The 27242-nt window shown below is 40.8% G+C and overlaps 1 protein-coding gene across 2 annotated transcripts in view; it reads left to right on the forward strand.

Annotated features, from left to right (window-relative positions):
* WDFY1 (WD repeat and FYVE domain containing 1) overlaps positions 1 to 27242 on the forward strand; it is a 78448-nt gene that overhangs the window by 15571 nt on the left and 35635 nt on the right. For both annotated transcript variants that reach the window (XM_021666521.2, XM_064372946.1), the window contains exons 2-4: positions 11535 to 11602; positions 17295 to 17368; positions 23567 to 23621. In XM_021666521.2, the coding sequence (XP_021522196.1) occupies positions 11535 to 11602; positions 17295 to 17368; positions 23567 to 23621 (197 nt within the window). The remainder of the gene's footprint in view (positions 1 to 11534; positions 11603 to 17294; positions 17369 to 23566; positions 23622 to 27242) is intronic.

Consider the following 27242-nt stretch of genomic DNA (forward strand, 5'->3'; position numbering starts at 1 on the left):
TGTCTCAAAAGAAAAAAATAAGGATCAGAGAATATATTCCATCTCTTGATGGAAAGAGCTGCTAAATGGCTGATTGTAAGGAGCATGGATACAGGGAGGAGTAAAGGATTGAGCACACTGCTTTTTAAATTGTTTCACCACAGGCACTTACATACTATATCACATGCTGTAGCTAGATTCGGCTAAATCTAGACCTGGAGTTGTGAGAGACTTTGTTAGAATCACCCCTCCTGTTTAGCACAAAGTCAGTATTTCTTTGGACCAAGTGAGCTTTGAAATTAAACCTAATTTTTTGTTTACTTTTGTAATGTTTTGAAAGACAAATTTTCACCATCTTCTGATAAGAGAGAATGAAACTTGGTCAGGCAGATAACTGAAGTCAGGCTGATGCAGCGCTGCTGTTGGTTTGTATGCTTTTCAGTTTGTACCTCTCCTTGCTTCTGCTTTTTTAAGTGTAAAGTGAAGACAGAAGCGTCTGTCATCCCTGCCATCAGGATGTGGCACCTCATTCTCAACAGACCAAAAGCTTTTCATGAATTTGTTTTTTTTTTTTGAGAAGGTGGTAGAGGGAAATGCAGGGAGGTGGGGAATCACAGAGTTGCTTTTCATGAATCTTGATGTGTGTCTAGAATGCCAGAAGTAGCCTTGTGTGTGCCACAGCAGTTCAGCATTGTGAGCTTACAAAAATTAAGCAGGAGGCCAGGCAAGGTGGCTCATGCCTGTAATCTCAGCACTTTGGGAGGTCGAGGTGTGCGGATCACCTGAGGTCAGGAGTTTGAGACCAGCCTGACCAACATGGTGAAACCCCTTATCTACTAAAAATACAAAAATTAGCTGGACATGATGGTGGGTGCCTCTAATCCCAGCTACTAGGGGGGCTGATGCAGGAGAATTGTTTGAACTTGGGAGGTGGAGGTTACAGTGAGCAGAGTTCGCACCATTGCACTCCAGCCTGAGCATAAAGAGTGAAACTCTGTCTCAAAAAAAAAAAAAAAAAAAAAGTTAAGCAGGGACACATGCTAATGAAGAGGCACAGTTTATTGCCTTGTAACTTTTAGGCCTAAGAGCTTGATGCCTTTTGGGAGCGTCTTCTCCTTTATCCTTCTGCATCTGACATCTTTGCCAGCTCTGCTGGCCCTGCCTTCTGTTCACTGCTCCTTTGGGAACCATGCTGTCAAGGGCCCCAGCTACCCAGGCACCTCTAGTCTGGTGTCCAGGTCCATTTCTCCTTGTTGGTGCTGGGGCTCTCTCACCCCTCTGCACTAATGTCTGAACTAAGATCTGCACCCTGTGAGTCAATCCCCTAATATCCTCATTAGTGGTAGATGGTGCTCCAGAATCTCAAGCCTGACCCAAGGCGCAAGTTCATGTTGAAGGACAGCATAGGCCAGGGTGAGTGTCTTCAGTGATGGACAGCTGAAGCCTCTGGTGTCTGCCTTATTAAAAAACAGGAAAGTCTTTCCCCTGTATTTGAAATTGCTTCTGATTCTAATGGCTTCTGTTTTTACTTTTGGTGAGGACAGCAATTTAAATGACACACTCTTAGGGAGTGGAACATTTTTATATGTAGAATTTTAGGTAGCCACTCTTGAAAATCAGACTAAATAAGTCCCCAAGTGCCTCAAGGCTCATTGCAAAGTGCTTAATTATGGCTCACTGGGAGGTCAGCAGGTACCCTTCTGTTCTGCCGGTACTCAGCCTCCACATCTTTTCTCTGGGGTTCTCACAAGGATCCCAAGACATTGTCTGCCTTGCAGGTGGATCCTCTTCTCCTCCCCTTTGCCTGCCCCTTATCAGCCTCCCTGCCTATCCTGTGCAGCCTGATGTAGTGTGAATGCATAATTTAGTCATATGATTTGATACAAGCATACCTTGTTTTATTGTGCTTCTCAGATACTGTATTTTGTACAAATTGAAGGTTCATGGCAACCGTGCATCAGGCAAATCTATCTGTGCCTTTTTTCCAATACATTGTACTCACTTTGTGTCTCTGTATCACATTTTGGTAATTCTTGCAATATTCCAAATTTTATTATTTATCTGTTATGGTGTTCTGTTTCCAGTGATCTTTGATATTACTATTGTAATTGTTTTGGGGATCCACAAACTGCGCCCATATAAGGTGGTGAACATAAATGATAGTATGTGTGATATGACTACTCCATCAATTGGCTGGTTCTCTCTCTCTCTCTCTCTCTCTCTCTCTCTGTCTCTCTCTCTGTCTCTGTCTCCCTGTCTCCCTGTCTCTCCGCCCCAGGCCTCCTTATTCCCTGAGACACAACAATATTGAAATTAGGCCAGTGAGTAACCCTACAATAGCCTCTAAGTGTTCAAGTGAAAGGAAGAGCCATTTGTCTCTAACTTTAAATCAAATGAGAGAAATGATTAAGCTTAGTGAGGAAGACCCATCAAAAGCTGAGATAGGCCAAAAGCTAGGCCTTTTGCACCAAACAGCCAAGTTATGCATACAAATGAAAAGTTCTTAGAGAAAATTGAAAGTACTAATTTAGTGAAAACATGAATAAGAAAGCTAAACAGCCTTAGTGATGATATGGAGAAAGGTTTAGTGATCGGAATAGAAGATTAAACCAGCCGTAACATCCTCTTAACCCAAAGCCTCATCCAGAGCAAGGCCTTAATCCTCTTTGATTTTATGAAGGCTGAGAGAGGTGAGGAAGCTACAAAAGAAAAGTTTGAGGCTAGCAGAATTGGCATATGGTTTAAGGAAATAAGCAATCTATATAACATAAAAATACAAAGTGAAGTATCAAGTGCTAATATAGAAGCTGCAGCAAGTTATCAGAAGATGTAGCTAATGTAATTGGTGAAAGCAGCCATATTAAACAACAGATTTTCAATGTAGACAAAACAAAATTCTATTGGAAGAAGATGCCACTAGGACTTTCATAGCCAGAGAGAAGTCAGTGCCTGGCTTCAAAGCTCCAAAAGATAGGTTGATTTTCTTCTTGGGGCTAATGTAGCTGGTAACTTTAAGTTGAATCCAGTGCTCATTAACTATTCCAAAAATCCAAGAACCATTAAGAATTATGTTAAATCTACTTTGCCATGTGCTCTATAAATGGAACAACAAAGCCTGGATGACAACATGTCTATTGACATCATGGTTTACTGAATATTTTAAGCCCGTTATTGAGACCTACTGCTTAGAGAAAAAGATTCCTTTCAAAATACAGTGGCTCATGCTTGTAACCCCAGCACTTTGGGAGGCCAAAGCAGGCAGATCACTTGAGGTCAGGAATTCAAGACCAGCCTGGCCAACATGGCAAAACCTTGGCTCTACTAAAAATACAAAAATTAGCCAGGCATGGTATTGCACATATGTTAAGTCCAGCTGCTTGGGAGGTTGAGGCATGAGAATTGCTTGAGCCTAAGAGGTGGAGGTTGCAGTGAGCTGAGATCATGCCACTGCACTCCAGCCTGGGTAATGGAGTGAGACCCTCTCCCTCTCCCTCTCCCCCTCCCCCTCCCCTTCCCCCTCCCCCTCCCCCTCCCTCTCCCTATATATATTTATTTGCTTATTGAAAATGCACCAAGTCACCCAAGAACTCTGAGGATAGAGATGTACCAGGAGATGAATGTTGTTTTCATGCCTGCTGATACAATAATCATTCTGTAGCTCATGGATCAAGGAGTAACTTTGACTTTCAAGTTTTATGATTTAAAAGGTACACTTTTTCTGGGCACAGTGGCTCAGGCCTATAGTCTTAGCACTTTGGAAGGCTGAGGTGGCAGGATCACCTGAGCCCAGGAGTTTGAGACCAGCATGGGCAGTAAAATGATCTCTACAAAAACCTTTAAAAAGTTAGCCAGGTGTAGTGGTATGTGCCTGTAGTCCCAGTTACTGGGGAACCTGAGGTGAGATGATTCCTTGAGCCTGGGAGGCATAGGTTGCAGTGAGCCATGATTGTGCTACTGCATTCTAGCCTGAGTGACCAAGGAAGATCCTGTCTCAAAAAAAATTTTTTTTATAAGGCTATAACTGCCATAAATAGTTCCTTTGATAGATCTGGGCAAAGTAAATTGAAAACCTTCTGGAAAGGATTCACCATTCTAGATGCCAGTAAGAACATTCATGATTCTTGGAGAAGGTTAAACTGTCAATATTGAAGAAGTTGATTCCAGCCCTCATGGATAACTTTGAGAGGTTCAAGCCTTCAGTAACTGCAGATGTGGACATAGCAAGAAAACTAGAATTAGAAGTGGAACATATAGATATAACTGAATTGTTGCAATCTCATGATAAAAGTTGAATGTATAAAGAGTTTCTTATGGATGAGCAAAGAAAGTGGTTTCTTGAGATGGAATTGACATCTAATGAAGATGCTATGCATATTGCTAAAATGACAACAAAAGATTTAAAATATTCTGTAGACTTAGTTGATGGAGGAGCAGCAGGGATTGAGAGGATTGACTCCCAATTTTGGAAGAAGTTCTACTCTGGGTAAAATGCTATTAAATTGCAATGGATGCTATAGAGAAGTCTTTTGGGAAAGGAAAAGTCAATCAATACAACAAACTTCATGGTTGTCTTATTTTAAGAAGTTGCCACAGCTATGCCAACCTTCATCAACAACCACCCTGATGGATCAGCAACATCAACACTGAGGCAGGACCCTCCACTAGCTAAAAGATTACCCCTTGCTGAAGACTCAGATAATTGTTAAATTTTTTTTTTAGCAATAAAGTATTTTAAAACTAAGGTATGTACATTGAATTTTAGACATAATGCTACTGCACACTTAACAGTCTATAGTGTAACTACAACTTTTATATGGGAAACAAAAAATTTGTGTGACTCAGTTTGTTGCAACATTTACTTTATTGTGACAAACGTGCAGTATCTCTGAGGGTTATAATAATCTCTGTGTTATGCTTTTTTTATAGGGAAAAAAAAAAGCTGACCATTTTGTAAACATTTCTTGGGGCTCCAGGACTTCATAACTACTTGTAATGACTGTATAAGCTACTGAATTACTCTATCATTAACCCATTTCATTCTTTAACATATTTTCCCCATTTTTACTTCTTGGATAATAACTTATATGAAGTTTTTTAAATTTGTAGTTCTTTTTTTTATTCTATTAACTAATTTTTATAGAACCAATTTCCAAGCTGGAAATTCTTTAATCAAAGTTTATCATTAGTGTTGTTGTCATCATGATTACTATTGGGCAGGTGTATTTGTTTCTCTCTATATTGGAACAAAATTCTTTCCAGAGAGTTAGTTCTAATTTACATTTCTGATAAACAATTATGAGAGCCCCAGAAGGGGCATTTTGCTTCTGTTTTGAGTTGTTCCTTTGCTTATCCCTGGACAGTGGTACATTTTAAAAACATTTTAATCTGAAATATTTAACATAAAAAATATGAATCAATTTTGGAATTTTATTTACTTGGAAAACAAATGAATCATCTCTAGTGCTGAACAATGACAGACAAGTAAAGTGATGGGGACAGGTGCGGTGGCTCACACCTGTAATCCCAGCACTTTAGGAGGCCCAGGTGGGTGGATCACTTAAGGCCAGGAGTTCAAGACCAGCCTGGCCAACATGTTGAAACCCTGTCTATACTAAAGATACAAAAATTAGTCAGGCATGGTGACACATGCCTGTAATCCCAGCTGCTAAGGCGGCTGAAGCACGAGAATCGCTTGAACCTGGGAGTTGGAGGTTGCAGTGAGCTGAGCTCGTGCTACTCCACTCCAGTCTGGGTGATGGAGTGAGACTCTGTCTCAAAAATAATAATAATAATAATAAATAAATAAATAAATAAATAAATAAATAAAGCGTTGGTAGTAGTGTGCATACACTGTAAGTTATGTATGTTTAATACAGTTGTATGTGGAGATACCTTTTCTCCTCTGTCCCTGGAAGATAATGTGGCTATATGCAAGTCCTTGCTTCTCTAATTAAAAGTGCAGAGGAGATAGACATTAGAAACTCTCCACAGGAATGGTAGCATGGGGAAGTTTGGAAAACATTTATTAGGCTCTGAAAGCAATGACACATTTCCTTTCTAAGGACCTTTTGGAAAAATATCATACCATTGTTTTAAAACAACTTAAAAATAGAGCTTGGAAAAGAATGAACATGTTTCTAAGGTTGTGGTTTTAGGGAAAGATTTCTCTTCCCCAGATTGATATGGTTTTAGAATAGAAAAGAAAATCCAGCCATTAGAAAAATGGGCAGAATAAGCAGCAGGAAAAATACGAGTTTTGTGGGTGTAAAGTTGTCAAAATATTAAAGGAAAATGTAAGCCGTTTTATCTTAGTGGAAAGAGTGATTTAGACGTTCATCTAGACAAAAAAATACTGTGATTTATACAAAAATTATACCTGATCTTGATACTTTAGTGATTAGATGGTTTATTAATATCATCCTATACTTTTAAATAGTTTGCTCCTGTAAATGTTACTAAACTATATTATTATGTTGCTTTTGACTTACTGAATAGTAGATTACTTCCAATTTACTGGATAGTAACTTTTTTAGTCTGGAATTTGTTGAATTTTAAATAAATGACCCAACTTAAAACTATCTTAACAATTTATTAAATATTCTGGACATAATACAAAATACATTCTTATATTACTCATAGACATGAGCATCTCTGTTTAATACATAGGTTCTTGGGGTACAAGAGTGTTAAGGGTTAACCTTAACATTGCTTTGATTTAATCTCGGAAGAGGAAGGGCCTAGTTGAATAGAGATGGAAGGGAATCCAGGTGAAGGTGTGAAGACAAAGGTAGAGACAGCCATCCAGACCAGCTGCCTCATTTGGAACCTGATTCCCAGACAAGGAGGCCCTTCTCTCAGCCGAGATGTGACTGACTGTTTTCAAACAAAACACCCTAAGAGATCGTGGAAGTCTTGACAATTTCCTAGTTTATTAGTTGAGTTTTAGTATGGGTCCAATCTGTGCCAACTAAACTATATGCTGATGTTGTCTTCCAAAAGAAATAATACTGTGTTCAAAATACTGGAGTCTAAGTAGCTTCGATTTTGACTTTGGGCTAGTTTAAGTATTCTAAAGCTGTATGAAATTAACATTAGACTTTTCCAGGTTAAATACTTGGTTGGAAGAGACAAGTTTTAAGATTTTCTCCTCACAACAGAGTTCTCTGATGTCTGAATTGTGCCCTTCTTTCCAAGAGCACTGGAAGAGCACATGCCACTAGGTCCTTTGAGCCACCTACACATTCATGACCTAAGATGCTGTGATTGATCTGGAGAGTTTTAAAACGTGTCAGCGTTCTGTTCTTCCTTAGACCAAAAATACCCTAACACACAGGCAGCTGGCAGGTTTACTTTGTGATTGTACGAATGAAGCCTGTAAGCATGAAATGGTGCTGCATGAAGCCTTGATCTCTGGGTGCCTTGGCCTTTGTGGCCATGTGTTTGGAGGTGGAGGGGAAAATCCTTGAACAGAGTTAATGTAATGCTTAGCAGGAAGTTGGCCTCTTGTTTATTGCAATGGTTTTGGCTTCATCCTCTTTATCAGACTATATCCATAAACATTCTGATTTAAGTAATGTAGAATATAGTCAACACACTTCAATAACATATTGGTCGTTCATGTCTAAAGATCATCATTGGAAGCATCCACTGATTCTTTTAGATGAAGAAGTTATGCCAAAATGGCATCTATTCTGTGATCTGCCCAGAAAACACTGTCTGGAGAGAAGAGTTCTTGGTAGGGTGGGAGGAAGGCAGGCTTAGGGCATAACCTGAGCTAGATGTATTCAGGGAACGTGAGATGACAGCTCACTGGGATGCAGGCTCTGGGTTGGAGAGTCATAAGCACTAATGTGAGTTGAATCTGGATTTGAGGTACATGGTGGGTTCTGAGCATAGGAGCACTGTGATGTAGGTGGCTCCTTGGGAGAGGTAGCTGGGGGTCAGCACACTGGAGGTGGAGTGGAGGGAGGCAAGAATCCACTACTCCTGTGAGAACAGGCTGACTGCTGTGTGAAAATTGGGACCTAGACTGTGGTAGTCATGCTGAAGATGGCAAATGAGGATGGCAAATGTGATATATAGGAATTATTGCTCGCTTCTTCAAAAACAAATAGCGACATCATTAACACACCTAAAGGAATGAACAATAGCCAGGCATGGTGGTGCACATCTGTAGTCCCAGCTGCTTAGGGAGCTGAGGTGGGAGGATCACTTGAGCCCACAAGTTCGAGGCTGTAGTGAGCTGTGATCGTGCCACTGCACTCCACCCTGGATGATGAAACCCTGTCTCAAAAAAAAAAAAAGAATAATCTTTAAAATATTCTCAATTAGCTATACATATCTTTTAGTTTGAATTAGGATTTAAGTAAGTCTACACATTTTAATTGCTTGATAGACCTCTAAAATCTCTTTAATCATAAACTTGTCCTTCCTCTCTCTCTTTTACCCCTTGCAAATTATTTGTAGAAGAAAGTGAGTCATTTCTCTATATAGAGTTTCTTGTAGTCGTGAATTTGCTGAATGGTGCTCAATATGTTCCTGTGTCCTCTGTATTTTCCATCAGTTGGTAGGTGGATCTAGAGGATTGATCCAATTGTGTTAGCCTGAAGGCTTGTTTCTATCCAGTTCACATACGAAATAGCATTAACTCACTGTGATGCTAGGTCATCTTATTTGTTTGGATGAATGAAGATCAACCACTAGTTTTCTTTTAATCACATATAATAGTGTATATAGGTCTTGTGTAGAGTTGGACAGGTTCTAACAAATATATATACCTGTGGTAACCAATGCCCAGAGCCTTGCCATTCCCCTAGAAAGTTTTCCCACTTCGGATTGCATTCCATCCTCCTCTTACCCCAGAAGCAACCACTATTCCGATTTTGTCTCTGGTCTCTGACCAGTTTTACTGTTTTTTTTGTTGTTGTTGTTGCATTTTCTCTGCCTCAGTGATTTTAATAAAGAAAAACAGGCTTCCAAGGGAAGTTAACCAAGCCCACTGGTCTGCAGTCCTGTAAACAAAGCCATGTGATGTTTAGCTGAGGGTGAGGATAGCCACTGTCGAGAGCACCTTGTCTTCCATATATATGGTTCAACTGCTCTCCGTGTTAGGCAAAGATAAGCCTTGCCCATCTTTTTCCCTTTAGGAGGGATCTATCCACTGAGGCAAGGGCCAAACTCCATTTTTCACGAGATGGTTTTACTTTGAGCTCCATTTTCTTGTCAAGATCGTGTACCAGCCGTGCCTGGTGAGACTTTGTTTACTGCAAGGTTTCCCACAGACAGCCTGTTCACACACAACAGGGCATTTTTCCTCCTGAAAGGCGACTGTGACTCTGGAGGTGACATACAGCTGTGCAGGCTCCACCCCGTTCTTCTCTTGGGCAGCGACCCATGTCCCTTTCTTGGATGAACTTTCATGTGCTGCTGAAGATCATCTTTCCATGTAAATGTTTTCTGGCATACTGCACGTGTCATTACTATTTCCTTCTCAGGAGTTTCTCTCAGGTTTCAGAAGCCACGTGGGCCCTGCCTGTGGCCAGGCCCATGAGGACTGCACGATATATGTCAAAGGGATAGGTGCTTTGACATATATACAGTGGGTGCTTCATGATCCCCCTGGGCACACTTGAGCAGTGGGTCACTTGTGTGCTGGCCCTGGTAGATGTCCAGCTGCTGATGCTTCTTGAAGATCTTCTCACGGCCTTCAAGTCATATACCTATTGTTTTTGTGCATTTTCATGTTTGTGTTGAAAATACTTCTTCAAGTTTATTTTATGTTGAATTTTTGGTTATAGCCACCAGCTGCACAGCTTTTCTCCAGTGTGAATGAGGACTCAGGGACTCAGGTGGTAGTCCCTGACTAAGTCCTTGTCACGCCCTTCATTACCATAAACAAATGGTCTCCCGACTTGTATAGGTGCTTGCATAGGTCTGGCTTGCAGGTCTTGTGGTAACTGGCACTGCGCTGGGGAAGGAGCAGATGAACCTCCTGGGAAGTGCTATGGTCAGGGGATGTGACGGTCCCCCTGGTCTCGAGGGTCAGGGGAGACACTGCCTCCAGGGCACCCTACCTATGCTTCCCACCACCCGGTTTTACTTGTTTTGACCTCAAAACTATGGAAACATATGGTATCAACATTTAGTCTTCATGTATTTTGGGTTAAGGGTGTGAACATTTATTTAGTGCCTACTGTATGCCAGAATCTACACTGCCATTAAAAATATAAAAATGGGTCAGGTGCAGTGGCTCATGCCTGTAGTACCAGCACCTTGGGGCACTGAGGTAGGAAGATCGCTTGAACCTGGGAAGTTGAGGCTACTATGAGCCATGATTGCACCACTGCACTCCAGCCTGGGCCACAGAGCGAGACCATGTCTTAAAAAATAATAAATAAGGCCAGGTGTGGTGGCTCACACCTGTAATCCCAGCACTTTGGGAGGCCAAGGGAGGCATATCACTTGAGGTCAGGAGTTCGAGACCAGCCTGACCAACATGGTGAAACCTTGTCTCTAATAAAAATACAAAAATTAGCCAGGTACGGTGGTGTGTGCCTGTAATACCAGGTACTTGAGAGGCTGAGGCAGGAGAATTGCCTGAACCCGGGAGGTGGAGGTGGTAGTGAGCTGAGATCGTGCTACTGCATTCCCGCCTGGGTGACAGAGCGAGACTCCGTCTCAGAAATAAATAAGAAATATAAAAATGATTGTCACAGAGTTGGCAGTGGGGACAATAAACTGGTCATGAGTAAACTACAGAGACAGAGCAGGGTGATCACCCACGGAGTTCCCAGGTGTCCTAGGGATGCAGGAGATGGAGAGTCCTGGCACCCAGAGGCCCTGAGAGTGCAGGAGCGGGAGCCGTAGTGCTCCCATTGTTTTTCTGCGGTCATAAACCCAAATATTAAACTTTGGCTATTTTGGTCGTTTGTCATTTTCCTGCATGTGCACAGGATTTCCTCATCGCCCTCTGCATGTTCTAATGAAAGAGGGCCCCAGAGACATGGTGTGGGCTCATTTCCTCCCGGGGCAGAAGACAGAATTGCCATGCTGTGCTCCCTGTGTGCACGGCACCCCTCCCCATGCCACTCCTCCGTGAGCCTCTTCCCACTCACAGCCACCGCCGCCTTCCTCTTGGCCCAGACAATCAACCACCAAGTGCACACAATTTGTTTTTACCAAGAAACATAGTTAACAGTTCTGTTTTCTTTCTATGTCATTATGTAATGAACATTTTCACATTATTAAAATGATTTGAAATCCTGACTCCTAGGTACTGCATAACTTACCTTATATCATCATACTGTATGCGACTATATATAGTATGTATATGATGTGCTTATATGATATGCTATATAATGTGTATCCGTATAAAATATATATGTTATCTACTATATACCTATGTGTACATATATGTATATATTTGTCCAGTTTTTCCAGTTAATTTTATAAGGTCAGTTAGGAAATAGTGTCAAATATAAAAAATTAAGTTCTCATGGAACACAAAAGATAAAATTACTAAAATGACTCTATTTTTTCTTTTTGTTTTTCCACAGAACCATCCGGGTATGGCTGAAAAGAGACAGTGGTCAATACTGGCCCAGCATTTACCACACAATGGCCTGTAAGTAGCTGAACTGTCCCATTTGAGAGAAATGTCGCTAATGTTTTTGATGATTTAAATTTTAAAATGTCGGCTGGGCATGGTGGCTCACACCTGTAATCCCAGCACTTTGGGAGGCCAAGGCGGGTGGATCACCTGAGGTCAGGTGTTCAACACCAGCCTGGCCAACATGTCGAAAGCCTGTCTCTACTAAAAATACAGAATTAGCTGGGTGTGGTGGTGAGTGCCTGTAATCCTGGCTACTTGGGAGGCTGAGGCAGGAGAATCGCTTAAACCCAGAGGCGGAGGTTGCAGTGAGCTGAGGTCATGCCACTGCATTCCAGCCTGAGTGACAGAACGAGACTCCATCTCAAAAAAATAATAATAATAATAACTAACTAACTAAATAAATTTCAAAATGTCTGATGAAATATTGTGCTAGTTTTCAACCTGAGTTTCTTAGTTGCCTAATACCTCTGACAGGCTGTAATAAACTACAGGAAAAGTCCTTTCCTTTTGCAAAGGAAGTTGAGTATATGGCTTAACTGAAGTCAACTTTAACAAAACTGAAAAAAAAAAAGGAAAATGAACATGTTCTCTTTTTTTTTTGTCTTAATTTGGCCAACTTATATTAATGTTAGTAGCAACTTTGTCCTTTGTAGTAGCTGATATCTGCACTAAAAAAGGACTGTGTGCCCTCTATGGCTTCATGACTGCCTTTGCCCAACCTTTCCACAAACTCTGGACATACTGAGAGATATGGTCCAAGGTACAACACATTCTAAATAGAGAATTTTCTCAGCAGTCAGGTATGTTCTATAAATAATTCTGGAAGATGGGTCGGACACGGTAGCTCATGCCTGTAATCCCAGCACTTTGGGAGGCTGAGGCAGGCAGATCACAGGGTCGGGAGTTTGAGACCAGCCTGACCAACATGGCGAAACCCCGTCTCTTCTAAAAATACAAAAATTAGCTGGGCATGATGACACGTGGCTATAGTCCCAGCTACTTGGGAGGCTGAAGCAGAAGAATCGCTTGAACCCGGGAGGTGGAGGTTGCGGTGAGCTGAGATTGTGCTGCTGCACTCCAGCCTGGGCAACAGAGCCAGACTCCATCTTAAAAAAAAAATCTGGAAGATGAAGCTTCTGCTTTGAGACTTTAAAGCCCCCCTAGGATGTAGTGACATAAGAAGACACATAAACTTTAGCCCTTCATGTGAATCTAAGCAGCGTCACCATCCTTGTCTCCCACTTCTTTTCTTCAACCTTTCGGGAAAAGAAAGCCCTGCAGAGAATGCCTGGATGTCACCACAGTTCAGATGGCGAGTCAACTCCCGCCATGCCAAGTAGCCAGCCAGACAGAAGGCCTCTGTAGCTGCTAATTTCCTTGAGGCTTGGTTCTTAATGAGTGATTTTCCTCAGTTAAGCGTTTTAACACAAAGAGGACCCCCTAAGAAAAAAAAAAGGCTTTAGTGCATGTTTGATGGTTTGTTACTGAAGACCATTATAAAGTTTTCCAAAGAAGAGCTCTTGACAGTGGTTGCAGATGTTGTTGATGCTGTTCACCACTTTCTTAAGAGGTATTCCAGGGCTGTGGAGTTTGTTATAAAGACAGCAGCCAGTTATTCAGCAAACTATATCTCATCAGCTTGAGTCATTCTTTCGGGCAACTCTCTCCTCTGGTAGCACTTTCTCCTTTGCACATATATTCCATTGTGCATGCAGCATTAAGATTCTGTAATAATTTTCACAAAAAGTTAGTCGTTTATTAGGGTTTTTTTTATTTTTCTGTCTTCTACCTATGCCTGGGCAGACTGGCCAGCTTCTCTGCCTTGGTAATCATTCAGTGAAATTGAGAGGTTGGGAACCCTGGTATGAAGATAACTATTCTGAAAGAAATAGTAAAGCTTTATAATACATAGGACATTTGAAGACTTCTTGAACACCTGATCATAATTTATTATGCCAAGCAGAGGCATCTCTTCTGTTGCCTATGTCTGTATGTACTGTGGATGCATAGCCTTGGTTCTCACACTAAATTCTCACCTTGAGGTATGAAGTGACTGATGTCTTAGTGAAGATGCTTGTGGAGCCTGTCTGATAAATTGACTTGGGAATTTTGGCAGCAGGGCAGAGGTGGGTGAGACATCCTGGGCCTCTGAGCCCAGCTGTTACCCAACCCATCCCAGTCTCCCAAAAAGACTTCTGTTAGGCTAATTCTTTGCTTTCCGGTGACCCAGAGATAGATCTGCTAGATGGAAGGAGCAACAGTGAATGTATATCAGTGCTGGGAAATGTTTTGTCATCATTGTGGAAAATTTTGTTAATACCATGGCTCTTATGCTTCCCACCCTTCCCTTCCTCCATCATTAATATTTTGGTCATAGCGTAATCTCCCCAAGTCCTTAACCTCGAAGTTCATGCTCATTAGAATAGAGACAGAGACTGAGATGGATTTTGTCCTATATTTATTTCAGTTACTCCTTGGCTTGCATTTCCCCCAAATATTTAGTACAACTTTGTAGTTAATTTCTCTCCCAGGGCACCAAAACCTTAGCAGTAGAAATGTGTGTGCTCTCTTGGCTGTTAGCTCTTGGGCAAGTGGCAGTGGATCTCTCGGTCCCCAGCCCTTTCTAACTTGGCTTAACTGTCACCTCCTCAAGGAGCTTCTAGCTCAGGAAGAAGGAGCTTGAAAGAACCGACACAGCTTCTCCGCAGTGGATAGTCAACACCTGCATGTTTGTATCTACACATGTTCAGTGTGTTACTTCTAGATGCTTCTTTATTGCTACTATTTGGACCTGTATCTACTGATAAAACTGCAGGTACACCACAAGAAGAAAACAGAGGGAATGAATTATGAGAAATAACTGCTTGTCTGTTTTAGAATGACTTTTTATTTCAAAATTAAATTCAGAATACAAAGAAAAGAATGCCATGTTGGTTCTAAAAGCTATCTGCAGGATGTCTTAGTGGTTATCCACTAATTTAAACATTTTCCTGTGACTTGACAAGAGTGATTAATAAGCCAAGCCTTAGTATATTACCATAGTCCAGTTATGTTCTATAACATTACCTCACATAAAAAAAGAACTTTCAGAATCTGTTTAGCTGAAGAAAAATGGTAACTCTTGGCTTCTGTCTCTACTGTGTACTTCATGCCTTTTTTTTGGTAATATAATTTTATGAAATCATCATAACAGCTATGCAAGGCAGATAATACTTTTACCATTTTGTGAACAAGCAAACTGAGGTCAGAAGGGTTAAGTTGATTGCTTGTCATTGAATTCCAATCCACGCTGATCTATGACTCCAAACCTATGCTTTCCACCACAGTGATGGGGTAGGTCCACAAACTTTTTATGAAAAGGGCCAGACAGTAAACATGTGGGCTGTGTGGGCCAATCATTGTGGCAGTTACTCAAGTCTCCCTTCCTAGCATGCAAGCAGTCATAAGCAAGACATAAATATGGCATGTGAGCAATCCTAAGTTACACATAAATGTAGCATGCAAGCAATCATAAATGAAGGGTTCTGATCATGTTCCAAAGGGAGAAAAAACTAATAACAAAATATGCAGCTGGATTTAGTGTGATCCACAGTTTTAAACATTTGATTCTGGACTGCAGTGATGCCTTTTAAAAGTTCACTGATGTGGCTGGGCAGTCGCTCATGCCTGTAATCCCAGCACTGTGGGAAGCCAAGGTGGGCTGACACTTGAGGTCAGAGTTCAAGACTGGCCTGGCCAACATCGTGAAACCCTGTCTCTATTAAAAATACAAGAATTAACCAGGTGCCTATAATCCCAGCTACTTGGGAGGCTGAGGCAGAACAATCGCTTGAACCCAGGAGGCAGAGGTTGCAGTGAGCTAAGATCGTGCCACTGCACTCCAGCCTGGCTGACAAAGTGAGACACCATCTCAAAAAAAAAAAAGGTTAACTGATTTGAAAGATGATTTTTGTTTTGCTTTGTATCCAACTCCTCTCCATCTACATGAAATTTATAGTGCTTATCTCAATTAGAAACCCCCTTTCTAGAGAGAGAGCTAGGATATCACTGTATAATACCAAACAAAGGAAGCCTTTTTTTTTCTTTTTTCAAATGTAAAAATTGTCTAGCTTGATAAAATCACCCAGCACTTTGTAATTTTTACACAAAAGAGGGATTTTATATATTTATGTCATTTGTTACAGGGTTGGGTGTTCAAAACATTGAAAAAAAACTTTAATGCATTTAGTATCAGCTAAAAAGCAAGCAAAATGATGGCAGTGAATCTCTGAACTCATCAAAGCATGATTTGATTTGTCAAAGATAAGTGTATGCATGGTTATTAAAGAGCATTTTGATTGTATACAGATATGTATATATATCTTTGTGGTCATAATTCTTAAACATGATCACTCTTTTAATCTTAAACATCAATATGGTGGATAAAGGTATACAGGCTCATAGTCAATTCTAATTGTTTTGTACACAATTCCAGTACCTACCTTTCAGAGCCAACTACGTAGTTATTGGATGCAACTGAAACAGTCTCTATGGTCTGCTTATGTAGTTAGCTATGTTTTACTTTGGGGTAAAATCCAGTATTATAGTTTACTTTTTTCCTTTGGCAAAGATATCAGCCTACTAGAGAGAGAGAACTTTAAACTATATTCAAATGGTGACTTCATTTAAAAGACATTTTTTTCTTTTACCTTTGTTTTTTGAGATGGGAGTCTCGCTGTGTTGCCCAGGCTGGTCATAACTCCTGGCCTCAAGCAGTCCTCCTGCCTCAGCCTCCCAAAGTGCTGAGATTACAGGCATGAGCCACGACATCCAGCTGCCTTTTACAAGAAGTTTTATTCCAAAGTAAATTCAAATTTGTTTTGTTTTGTTTTTTCCCTGGCATATGTTTTCTTGTTTCAGTTCTTCCATTGCTAACTAAAATTCCTTGGGCTGAAACAAACCCAAACATTTTTTTCCAAATATTCCAATTTATAGTCACTTTAATTCTAATTTTTGGTAAAAGAAAGCAATTTTAGAGTTTCTCCTTTCTGAAACTCATTCTTTAGCCTGTGATTTCTGAAAGAGGGTAGGTAGAACATGGAAGGAGTGTTTACGTGAGGAGAGGCAGCTGTTCTCCCAGTCACATAAGACTGCTATGGACAAGAAAATCTGTCTGTACCTCACAACTCCATTTACTATAAACAGGGTTTGTGTGTATCATTGCAAAAGGGAGCATTTTTTTGACCATTGAGGGGGAAAAAGTAATCCCAAGGTGACTTTCCCAGCTTGCTCACATATGCCATAGAATGGGAATTCTGGTGCTGGGAACCCATCTTTGCACAGATTCTAGCTACTCTTTGACATTTGATGGGAAGGTTGGCAGGGACGGGATGACTTCCTGAGCGTTTGGGCAGCAGATCACATACCATAAGTGCTTGTCCCCAAGGCTTGCCAAGCTACAGGTAGGCCTTTCAGTCAGATGAAACTTCACGCTGGCTTGCTTCACCCAACATTATTGAAATAACTGAGAAGATTTGTAAAATTAAGATTTTAAACTAAGACAAGAGAGAACTTTAATAACATTGTCAATTTATGTACTTTTTGTAAAACATTTTTACCCTCTTTCTGTGAACCTAAATTATATCGTTCTTAATCATAATGTACTTTGAAGAATGACTTAAAGTGCTTAGTTTTGCTTGTAATATGGTCTTTGTCTTTCTGGCAGCTCCTTGCTCTGCTATGGCTTACCATCATGACAGCAGACGGATATTCGTGGGCCAGGATAATGGAGCCGTAATGGTAGGCAACTTTTAGAATGCATTTATTATATTTTTTAAATTATATTCTTTATATTGACCTTTCATGTATCATGTTGACTAGTTAACTTTAGATTAATAATGGATGCTTGATTGTTTGGCATGAAAAATGTTTAATTTAGGCCAGGCACGGTGGCTCACATCTGTTATCCCAGCATGTTGGGAGGCTGAGGCGGGCAGATCGCTTGAGCCCAGGAGTTTGAGACCAGCCTGGGCAACATGGTGAGATGTCGTCTCTACAAAAAATCAAAAAAATTAGTTGTTGGTGGTGCATACCTGTGGTCCCAGCCACTGAGGTGGGAGGTTTGCTTGAGCCCAGGAGGTCAAGGCTGCAGCTAGCTGAGATTGCACCACTGTACTTCAGCCTGGGCAACAGAGGGAAACCATGTTTAAAAAATAAAAAGAAAAAAGAAAAAGTTTAATTCAGTATAGACATTAGGTCATAAATTGATTAAATTAAACTATTGCTTAATTTTGAACTAGTTCCATGGAGCTCAGAATGCTGTCATAATTGATGGCTGGATGCTGCAGCTGACCCATGGAGCATAGCCTTCATAGAGTGATTATGTCACCTACAGCAGCCCCCATCCCTCAGCTGTGATGGTGGAGAGCCTCTGCCAGTGTGTGTTTGTGTGTGTGGCCATTCAGACAGCAACTCACAGAATTCTTTAAGGCAATATTTCCCAAACTATCTTTGGCAAAGGACCTGGTATTTAAATTTCTAGTCTATTAGAGACTGGCATTTTTGTGGGTCAAATCGTATGCATATATTTGTTTTTTCTTAATTGAAATATAACATATAAAAATTATATTTATCATTTAAAGTATATACTTCAGTGGTTTAATAAGATTGTGCAACCATTCCCATTCTGTAATTCCAGAATATTTTCATCACTCCTCCCTGCAAAAAAAATCCCATACCCATTAGCAGTCACTCTCCATTGCTCCTTCCCCCAGCTCCTGGAAATCACTAATTTACTGAATCCAGGGATTTGCCTACTTTAGATACTTTATATTAAATAGACTTGTACAATATGTGTGGCCTTTTATGTCTGTCTTTCACTTAGCATAATGTTTTCAAGGTTCATGCTTATTTGAATTCATTCATTCATTCTTTTTGCAGTGGAATAGTATTCCATACTGCACTTAGTTTATCCATTTATTAGTTGATAGACATTTGAGTTGTTTTTACTTTTTGTCTATCATGAATAAAGTTGCTATGAAAATTCATGTATATGTTTTTATATGAACATATTTTTTTCAATTGTGTATCTATACCTAAGAGTGGAATTGCTGGGTCATACAGTAACTATATTGACCTTTTAAGCAACTACCAAACTGTTTTCCATAGTGGCTGCACCATTTACATTCCTACCAGCAGCATACAAGTTTCCGATTTCTCCATGTCCTTGCCAACACTTGTTATTTTTTGCTTGTTTTGTTTTGCTTTGTTTTTGTTATGGTCATCCTAGTGGGTGTGAAATGGTGCCAGATTGTGGTTTTGATTTGCGTTTTCCTAATGACTAGTGATGTTGAGGATCTTCTTAGGTGCTTGTTGGTCATTTGTGTATCTTCTTTGGAGAAATACCTATTTAAGTCCTTTGCCCATTTTTAACAGAGTATTTTTTAATTGTTGAGTTGTAGGAGTTTTTTCTGTATGTTAGATACTAGACCCCTATCAGATATATGATTTGCAAATATATTCTCCTATTCTAAAAGCTGCCTTTTTACTTTTTTTTAAGTTTAGTGAAGTCCAATTTATCTATTTTTTTTTTTTTTTTTTTGGCTACTTGTGCTTTAGATATCGTATCTAAGAAACCATTGCCTAATCCAAGGTCATGTATACCTATGAAGATAAGTAGATTTACACCTATATTTACCTCTGAGAGTTTTATAGTTTAGCTTTACATTTAAATCTTTGATTCACTGTAAGTTAATTCTTATATGTATCAGGGAGGGGTTCCACATTTATTCTTTTGCATGTGGACATCCAGTTATCCCAGCTCCAATTGTTGAAAAGATTATTTTTTTCCCCATTTAATTTTATTGGCATCTTTGTAACAGAGCCAGCCAGGCAGTGAGCCAGGGAAGAGTTTCCAGAAATGAAAGTCTAGAAGACCCAAAGTGGGAAGGATCTCTGTGCATCAGAGGAGGTTATTGTGGCTTGATGGTGCTGGGCGGTAGTGGGGCACCCTTGGGCAATTGGAGGAGTGGGCAGAGGCCAGGTCATGCAGGGTCTTATAGGTCTGGGATAAACAAAAAAATAAAGCTTTAAATTTTGTTGTAATTGCAATGAGAAGCTGTTAAAGTGTTTTCAGCAGATAAATAGCATGATATAGTTTGCATTTTTCAAAGATCCCTCTAGCTGCTGGGTGGAGAAGAGATTGAAGGGCAGCCAGAGTAGTGGTGGGGGAATTGGGCTGTTATAGCGGTCTAGCTTTGGTGGCCATGAAGAAGGGGACAAGTGGATGGACTTGAGATAAGTCTTGGAGACATCTGTGATAAGTTGGCTGTGTAGAAGAGAGGAAGAGAAGTCGGGTGCTAGCCAGGTTTTTGGCTTGAGAGCTGGGTAGGAAGTAGTATCATTTGTTGAGAAGGGCAAGGCTGGGCAGGGGAGGCAGTTGGAGGGAGAGGGAACAGTGAGAGCCAGCCATAGTTTGAGATACCAGTGAGTTTCTGAACGGCCATGTGAGGTCAGCACAAGATAAACAAAACTGGAGCCCCAGAGAGGTCTGGGCCGAGGGCATCATCATCAGGTCATTTTTCAAGCCACAAGAATGACAGTGAGTAGCTGGGGAGGGAATGAAAGAAGCCGGGGCCCAGACTGAGGCCTAAACAATGACAGTGTGTTAGAGTGGGGTCGAAGGGGAGGTCAGACAGGGAGGAGGGGGAATGATGATCCTTGAGTGTGATTTTAAGGGGTCCAGACCACCTCATGTAAGCTGAATTTCCTGACCTTGCATGGTCATACTAATCATTGAGGGAACTTGCTGAAATACAGATTCCCTGGCTCTACACCAGACCCAGAGCTTCAGAATCTCTAGGGAGGGGACTGGGAATTTGTATAATAAGCAGCAAGTCCTCTAGTGAACCCTAGGACCAAGTGCTTTAGGGAAACTCCACAGTTTCCTTAAAACCATTGAGGAGCAGGAGCAGGTTTCTGGTTTTTGTCAGCTCAGCGTGACAAATGTGTAGCAGGCTTTGAGGGGACAAGGCTGAAAGTACGGGTGCTAGTTAGGAGGCTGCCTCCGAACCCCAATGTAGTCATGAAACACCGGGGCAGTGATGGAGAAGAGGCCGTGGCCTCAAGAACTGTCTGGGAAGCAGGGCTGGGTGTTTGAATAAATGTGCATGTTGAAATGAGCTTTAAGGTGACCTACAGGTTTCTAGCCAGGAGTTAGCTGTCTTCAGAGACAGAAAAGATGCTGATCTTTTTGGGGAAAGGTGATGAGATCAGTTTTGAGAACTGAACTTGCACGTGTGCCTGAACCTCAGGGTTTGGTCTGGGCAGAGGTTGGGAGTTCTTTGAACCTGGATGTCAGTGGAAACTACAATGGTGGCTGCCATGAACTAGAGAGTGGGTAGATTGAGAAAAGCAGAGGGCAAAGGTCACATTCCTGGCAGAATGTCAATATTTAAAGGAAAGCCAGAGGACTGGGAGCCTAAAGGAGAGACAGGAAGAATGGGCAAAGTGAGAGGAGAGCCAGACAGGACAGTGCAGCTGTGGAAGCCAGTGAGTTTCAGGGAGTAGGTGAATAACCGTGTCAAGGGCAGGAGGGAGAGGATGAAATCGGGTCTGGGTGGTGCCCTTGCGAAGGCATTAGAGGGCAGCTACTGATAACAACAAGAGCCTCTCCATGCAGTGGTGGTGCAGCCCTGGTGAGCCATGGACTGACATGTGACTGGGAGATGAGGGAGCCAGAGAGCCTGAGGGTAACCGGAGTGGGCTGGTCGTTAGAGAAGCTTTTGACTGAGAAGGGGACAAGGAAAGTAGAAGTATAGTTATGAGAGTTTCATTGTTTTTCTTAATGAAAGAAGAAACCTTGGACCAGGTATGGTGGCTCATGCCAGTTATCTGAGCACTTTGCGGGGCTAAGGCAGCAGGATTGAGCCCAGGAGTTGGAGATCAGCCTGGGCAATATAATGAGACCTCATCTCTACAAAAACTTAAACAATTAGCTTAGTGTGGTGGCATACCCATATAGCCCCAGCTACTCAGGAGGCTGAGGTGGGAGGATCACTTGAGCCTGGGAAGTGGAGGTTGCAGTGAGCAGAGATTGCACCACTGCACTCCAGCCTGGATGGCAGAACAAGAATCTGTCTCAAAAGAAGGAAAAAAAAAAAAAAGCCTTGATTTAAGGGCTAGGAAGAAAGAGCCGGTGGAAGGGACAGGCTCCCTGCCTGCACAGTTCTCACAGCAGCAGGCCACAGCTGATGGCGCCGGTAATGCATGCCATGGTAGTGAATGCTGAAGCTCTCTGTTTTCCCCTTCTCCTGACAATTTTGTAGGAATATCATGACGATGTGCAGGTGCATACATAACGAGAAGCCACTAAGTACAAGCTTCACATAGTGCAGTGGTGCAATATTGGTGCATTTATCTCCCTACAGACCCTTCTGGTGGCCTTTGGTTCAAGGGGAGACTGTCATTATAGGATGGCACATAAAAACTGTTAGAGTTGTTCGATGGAAAGGGGCAATGCAAATCCAGTTTAGCATTAGTTAGCAATCAATCAATTGCTCTTCCACTGAATACAGTTTAATATATACAGTACTGATACATATTTCTACTTTGCAAAAACAAGATGAAGAACAAGAAATCTTTACTCTTTTGTGCGCTTATTTTCCCCTCACTCTGGTCTGTCAGCAATTCATAATATCAATGTCAATTCAGCATTGATCAATAATAGTATTCTTGGCTGGGTGCAGTGGCTAATGCCTGTAGTCCCAGCACTTTGGGAGACTGAGGCGGGTGGATCACTTGAGGCCAGGAGTTAGAGACCCGCCTGGCCAACATGGTGAAATGCTGTCTGGACTAAAAATGCAAAAATATTAGCTGGGCATGGTGGCACGCACCTTTAGACCCAGTTACTCAGGCTGCTGAGGCCCAAGAATCACTTGAACTCGGGAGGCGGAGGTTGCACCACTGCACTCCAGCCTGGGTAACAGAGCGAGACTCTGTCTCAAAATAATAATAATATTAATTAGTGATTTTTCTTTAAAGTTTTATCTTCACAGTTTCATGTTGAGGTTGATTTTTTTTTCAATAAAAACTATGTACTTTAAATTTCTTTTCCAAGTTATAAAGTATTACATCTATAGAAAATTTGAGGCCAGGTGCGGTGGTTCACGCCTGTAATCTCAGCACTTTGGAAGGCCAAAGTGGATGGATCACCTGAGGTCGGAAGTTTGAGACGAGCTTGGCCAACATGGTGAAACCCCATCTCTACTAAAAATACAAAAATTAGCTGGGCATGCTGGTGCATGCCTGTAATCTCAGCTACTTGGAAGGCTGAGGCAGGAGAATCACTAGAACCCGGAGGCGGAGGTTGCAGTGAACCAAGATGACGCCACTGCACTCCAGCTTGGGCAACAAGAGTGAAACTCCATCTCAAAATAAGTAAAAAAATAAATAAATAATACAAGAAAATTTTGAAAATACAGGACTATAAAAATAAGATGAAAACCACCCACAATCTCTAAATTTCTTGGTCGTTGTGTTTGTATATTAAATAGGTGTACTTTCTCCCACTAAATTTCTGAGCTACTCAGTGCCCTGTTTTTACTGTAGCTGAGAGCTCTGTTAGTGAGGGGTCTTTGCTGTTTTGCTTCAAAATGCAGTGTCTTGAGGGATTTTTCATGTAATTAAGAGAATAAAATTGTGTAGTAGGAGGGCAAAGGAATGCAGAGTGCTGATTTGGGGAGAAAGAAGTGGACAGAAATGGCATGCTGATCAGCAGCACTTACTTCATTCAGTTTGGTCTGTTCTCCCAAAGCAATGATGGCCTGAGGACAGGTCTGATGAAAGAAGCAATTCATATCATTCCTAAAGAACTCATCTTAAGTCCCAGGTCTTGTGATAATCATTTTTGGATTTTACTTCATTTTTGAAAGTTAAGTTTCTGTTATTTTTTTAAAACCATAACTCTTTTAATTTTTTATTTTGTTCATTTACTTTTAGGAATTTCACGTTTCTGAAGATTTTAATAAAATGAACTTTATCAAGACCTACCCAGGTAATTATAATGCACATTATCTTGGGTACACATACATGCAGACCTACACAAAACTAGAACATCATCTCTTATGATGAAAATTATAACTTTTTAGTTTTGTTACCTCCACTGTATGAAAGAGTGTTGTCTTTATTTCAGCTTTTGCTTGCTCATTAGCATTTAAAATTTTGTATATTGGGTACATGTATCAGATTTAATTAACCATTCTTTTATTATTGGATATGTGTACTGCTTCCATTTTTTGATAACACAAACTACTCTTCATATGTGTGTCTGTGTATATATATAGCTGAGTGTGTATACAATTTTTGATATGTGTATACACGTGTGTGTGTGTGTATATTCTTGAATAAGTGTATACCTGGGTGTATGTGTGTGTGTGTGTATTCTCGACTGTTATTCTGACTCTAATCCTATAATCCATTGTTTTGTTTTGTTTAAATAGAAATGAGGTCGTACTATGTTGTCCAGGCTGGTCTTGAACTCCTGGGTTTAAGTGATCCTCCCACCTCAGCCTCCCAAAATGCTAGAATTCAGGTGTGAGCCACCACACCTGGCCAAATTCTGTAATTCTGATTACTTCTATTTAAGACAAGTCCCTAGGTGCTCAGTGAGGATTTTTTTTTTTTTTTAAAGATGAATTCCTACAAAGTGGAATAATTGGATCAGACCTTAAAAGTTTTTTAAATGCCCTAGATTTATTTTGCAAACTGCTTCACAGCAATAGTGTAAGTTTTTACAGTCCTGGGAATCGTGGCTGAGAATACCTGTTCATGAAGTCTTCACAACATTGCCGCCTTATAATTTTTTCTTCCTGTTTAATAGTCAAGAAAGTTCCCAATTTGAAAATTATTTAAGCTTTATTTAATGTTGACCATTTGTCATCTTTTCTGAATGTCTGTTTATGCTTTCGCGCATATTCCCAGGGAGTTGTAGTGTTTTCTGATGGAATTGTAAGCACTTTTCACGACAAAGCTATCAATGATTTGTGACATCTGTGACATATACCTTTTTTCAGTTTTTACTTTATGTAAAATTGGCTAGATGAATATTAAATTTCAGTGTTTTAAAACTTAACAAAAGCAAGATCCCAATGACAACTTCAGGTTGATGTTGCAAAAGTAAAGCATTTTGATTAAGTTGTGGATTCCTATCAGACCAATTAGCTGATTCCCAGAAACTTCAGCAGAAGACATACATTTAGCCTCATTTTATTCACCCTGTACTCCTAAAATGTTATATTTAATGCTTGCGGATAAAAGTAAAAATTAAGAGTCTAGATACTTTACATACGTGTTGTTCATCTTGGCGAAATGTGGTCTAATAATAGGATACTTTCATAAGGCCTGATTGCTTTTCCCTACATATTGTTTCACCTGTTCCAAATTTAAAATAGGAGAAAAGCGTCCTGATGCAGTGACTCACGCCTGTAATCTCAGCACTTTGGGAGGCCAAGGTGGATGGATCACTTGAGGTCAGGAGTTCAAGGCCAGCCTGGCTAACATGGTGAAACCCTGTCTCTACTAAAAATAACAAAAATTAGCTGGGCATGGTGGCACACACCTGTAGTCCCAGCTACTCAGAAGGCTGAGGCAGGAGAATTGCTTGAACCCAGGAGGCAGAGATCGCAGTGAGCTAAGTTTGCACCACTGCACTCCCACCTGGGCGACAGAGTGAGACTCCATCTCAAAAATAAAGAAATAAATAAAATAGAAGAAAAGTGATGCAACAATGACTATACATTTGCACTTGGAGTATGTTGGTCAGGGAAACTGTTTTGTAACATTGAACAATGACACCTTCCAGTCTTGCATTGTTGAATAATGCACTAGCATTATGGTGTTGTTATAATACCAGAAACAGCTTTGAATTATCAGCTATCATGTATAGGTTTATCTTTAAAATAATCAAGAATCTGTAAGTTCCTTTATGAAGTATATACCTATGAGTTTGGAGACCTTTACTTAAATGCCTGGTCAATGTTTTTGTCAAAAGGCAAATTCCTTCATAAATTATTTCATCTAGCCAGGTGTGTTACCTCACACCTGTAATCCCAGCACTTTGAGAAGACAAGGTGGGAGGATCCCTTGAAGCCAGGAGTTTGAGACCAGCCTGGACAACTTAGAGCCCACCTCTTTAAAAAAATTAGCCAGCCATGGTGGCACACACTGTAGTCTCAGCTACTTGGGAGGCTGAGGTGGGAGGATCACTTGAGCCCAGGAGTTAGAGATTACAGTGAGCCATCATAACACCACCTCACTCTAGCTTGGGTAACAGATCGAGACCCTGTCTCTTTAAAAAAAATAATCATAACATGTCTCTCTGTGAGTGTACTTTTTCATCTATCATTAAGTTCTTGATCAAATTATTTCATATTCACATCTCATGTTATTTTTATCTGTATTTTGTTTGTCAATTTTTTTTTTTTTTTTTTTTTTGAGGCAGAGTCTTGCACCATTCCCCACGCTGGGGTACACCGGAGCGATCTCAACTCACTGCAACCTCTGCCTCCCGGGTTCAGTCGATTCTCCTGCCTCAGCCTCCCTGATAGCTGGGATTACAGGCTCAAGCCACCACTCCCAGCTAATTTTTTTGTGTGTTTTTAGTAGAGACAGTGTTCCACCATGTTGGCCAGGCTGGCCTCAAGTGATCTGCCTACCTTGGCCTCCCAAAATGCTAAGATTGTAGGCATGAGCCACCACGCCCCACTGGTTGTCAAAGTTCTTTATGGGATATCAGGCAGCATAGCTTTCTTTTGCAGTGGTTCCTGGACCTTTATATTTCATTGATTAATTTTAGAAAATATTTGGAGGACTAATAGAGGGATTGCTATATTCTTTGCCAGGTGAAAGTTTAAAAACTGAAAAATGAAGCAAAATAAGCATGACCACATCTCACCATACTTTCATAAAAGAAAGGATACCTAGCCAGGTGCAGTGGCTCAAGCCTGTAATCCCAGCACTTTGGGAGGCCGAGGTGGGCAGATCATGAGGTCAGGAGTTCGATACCAGCCTGACCAACATGATGAAACCCCATCTCTACTGAAAATACAAAAATTAGCCGAGTGTGGTGGCACAAGCCTGTAATCCCAGTTACTCAGGAGGCTGAGGCAGGAGAATTGTTTGAACCCTGGAGGCGGAGGTTGCAGTGAGCCGAGATAGTGCCACTGCACTCCAACCTGGGCGACAGAGCTAGAATCTGTCTGAAAAAAAAAAAGGATACCTGGAAAAAAAAAACAAAAGCAACAACAGCAGAAAGGATATAATCTTAGAAATAGGATGGCTCTTCCCAGGAAAAAATAGTTGACTATTCGCTACAAAATCTTTACCACAAACTGGTTTAAACCTTATGACTCTTTGGCCTGAGTTTAACAACTACAGGTTTAGTGGAAAAAGCATTTTGAGTCAGACAGCCCAAATTAATCTATCCATTATTAGACTTTCAGCATATATTAATATTTAATATTTGTTTCTTGGTTTTCTTATCTGAAAATGGGCATAATAATACATACCCTGTAAGTATTCATGCAAATTAAATATCATTAAAGCAGAAAAAGCATTAGGCTCCACATCAGACACTGAGACAGATCTTGCGAGACATAATTGACTCAAATTTAATGTT

Source organism: Aotus nancymaae, unplaced genomic scaffold (genome assembly GCF_030222135.1).
Source record: "Aotus nancymaae isolate 86718 unplaced genomic scaffold, 86718_ANA_hifiasm-v0.15.2.pri h1tg000008l, whole genome shotgun sequence".
Lineage (NCBI taxonomy): Eukaryota > Metazoa > Chordata > Mammalia > Primates > Aotidae > Aotus > Aotus nancymaae.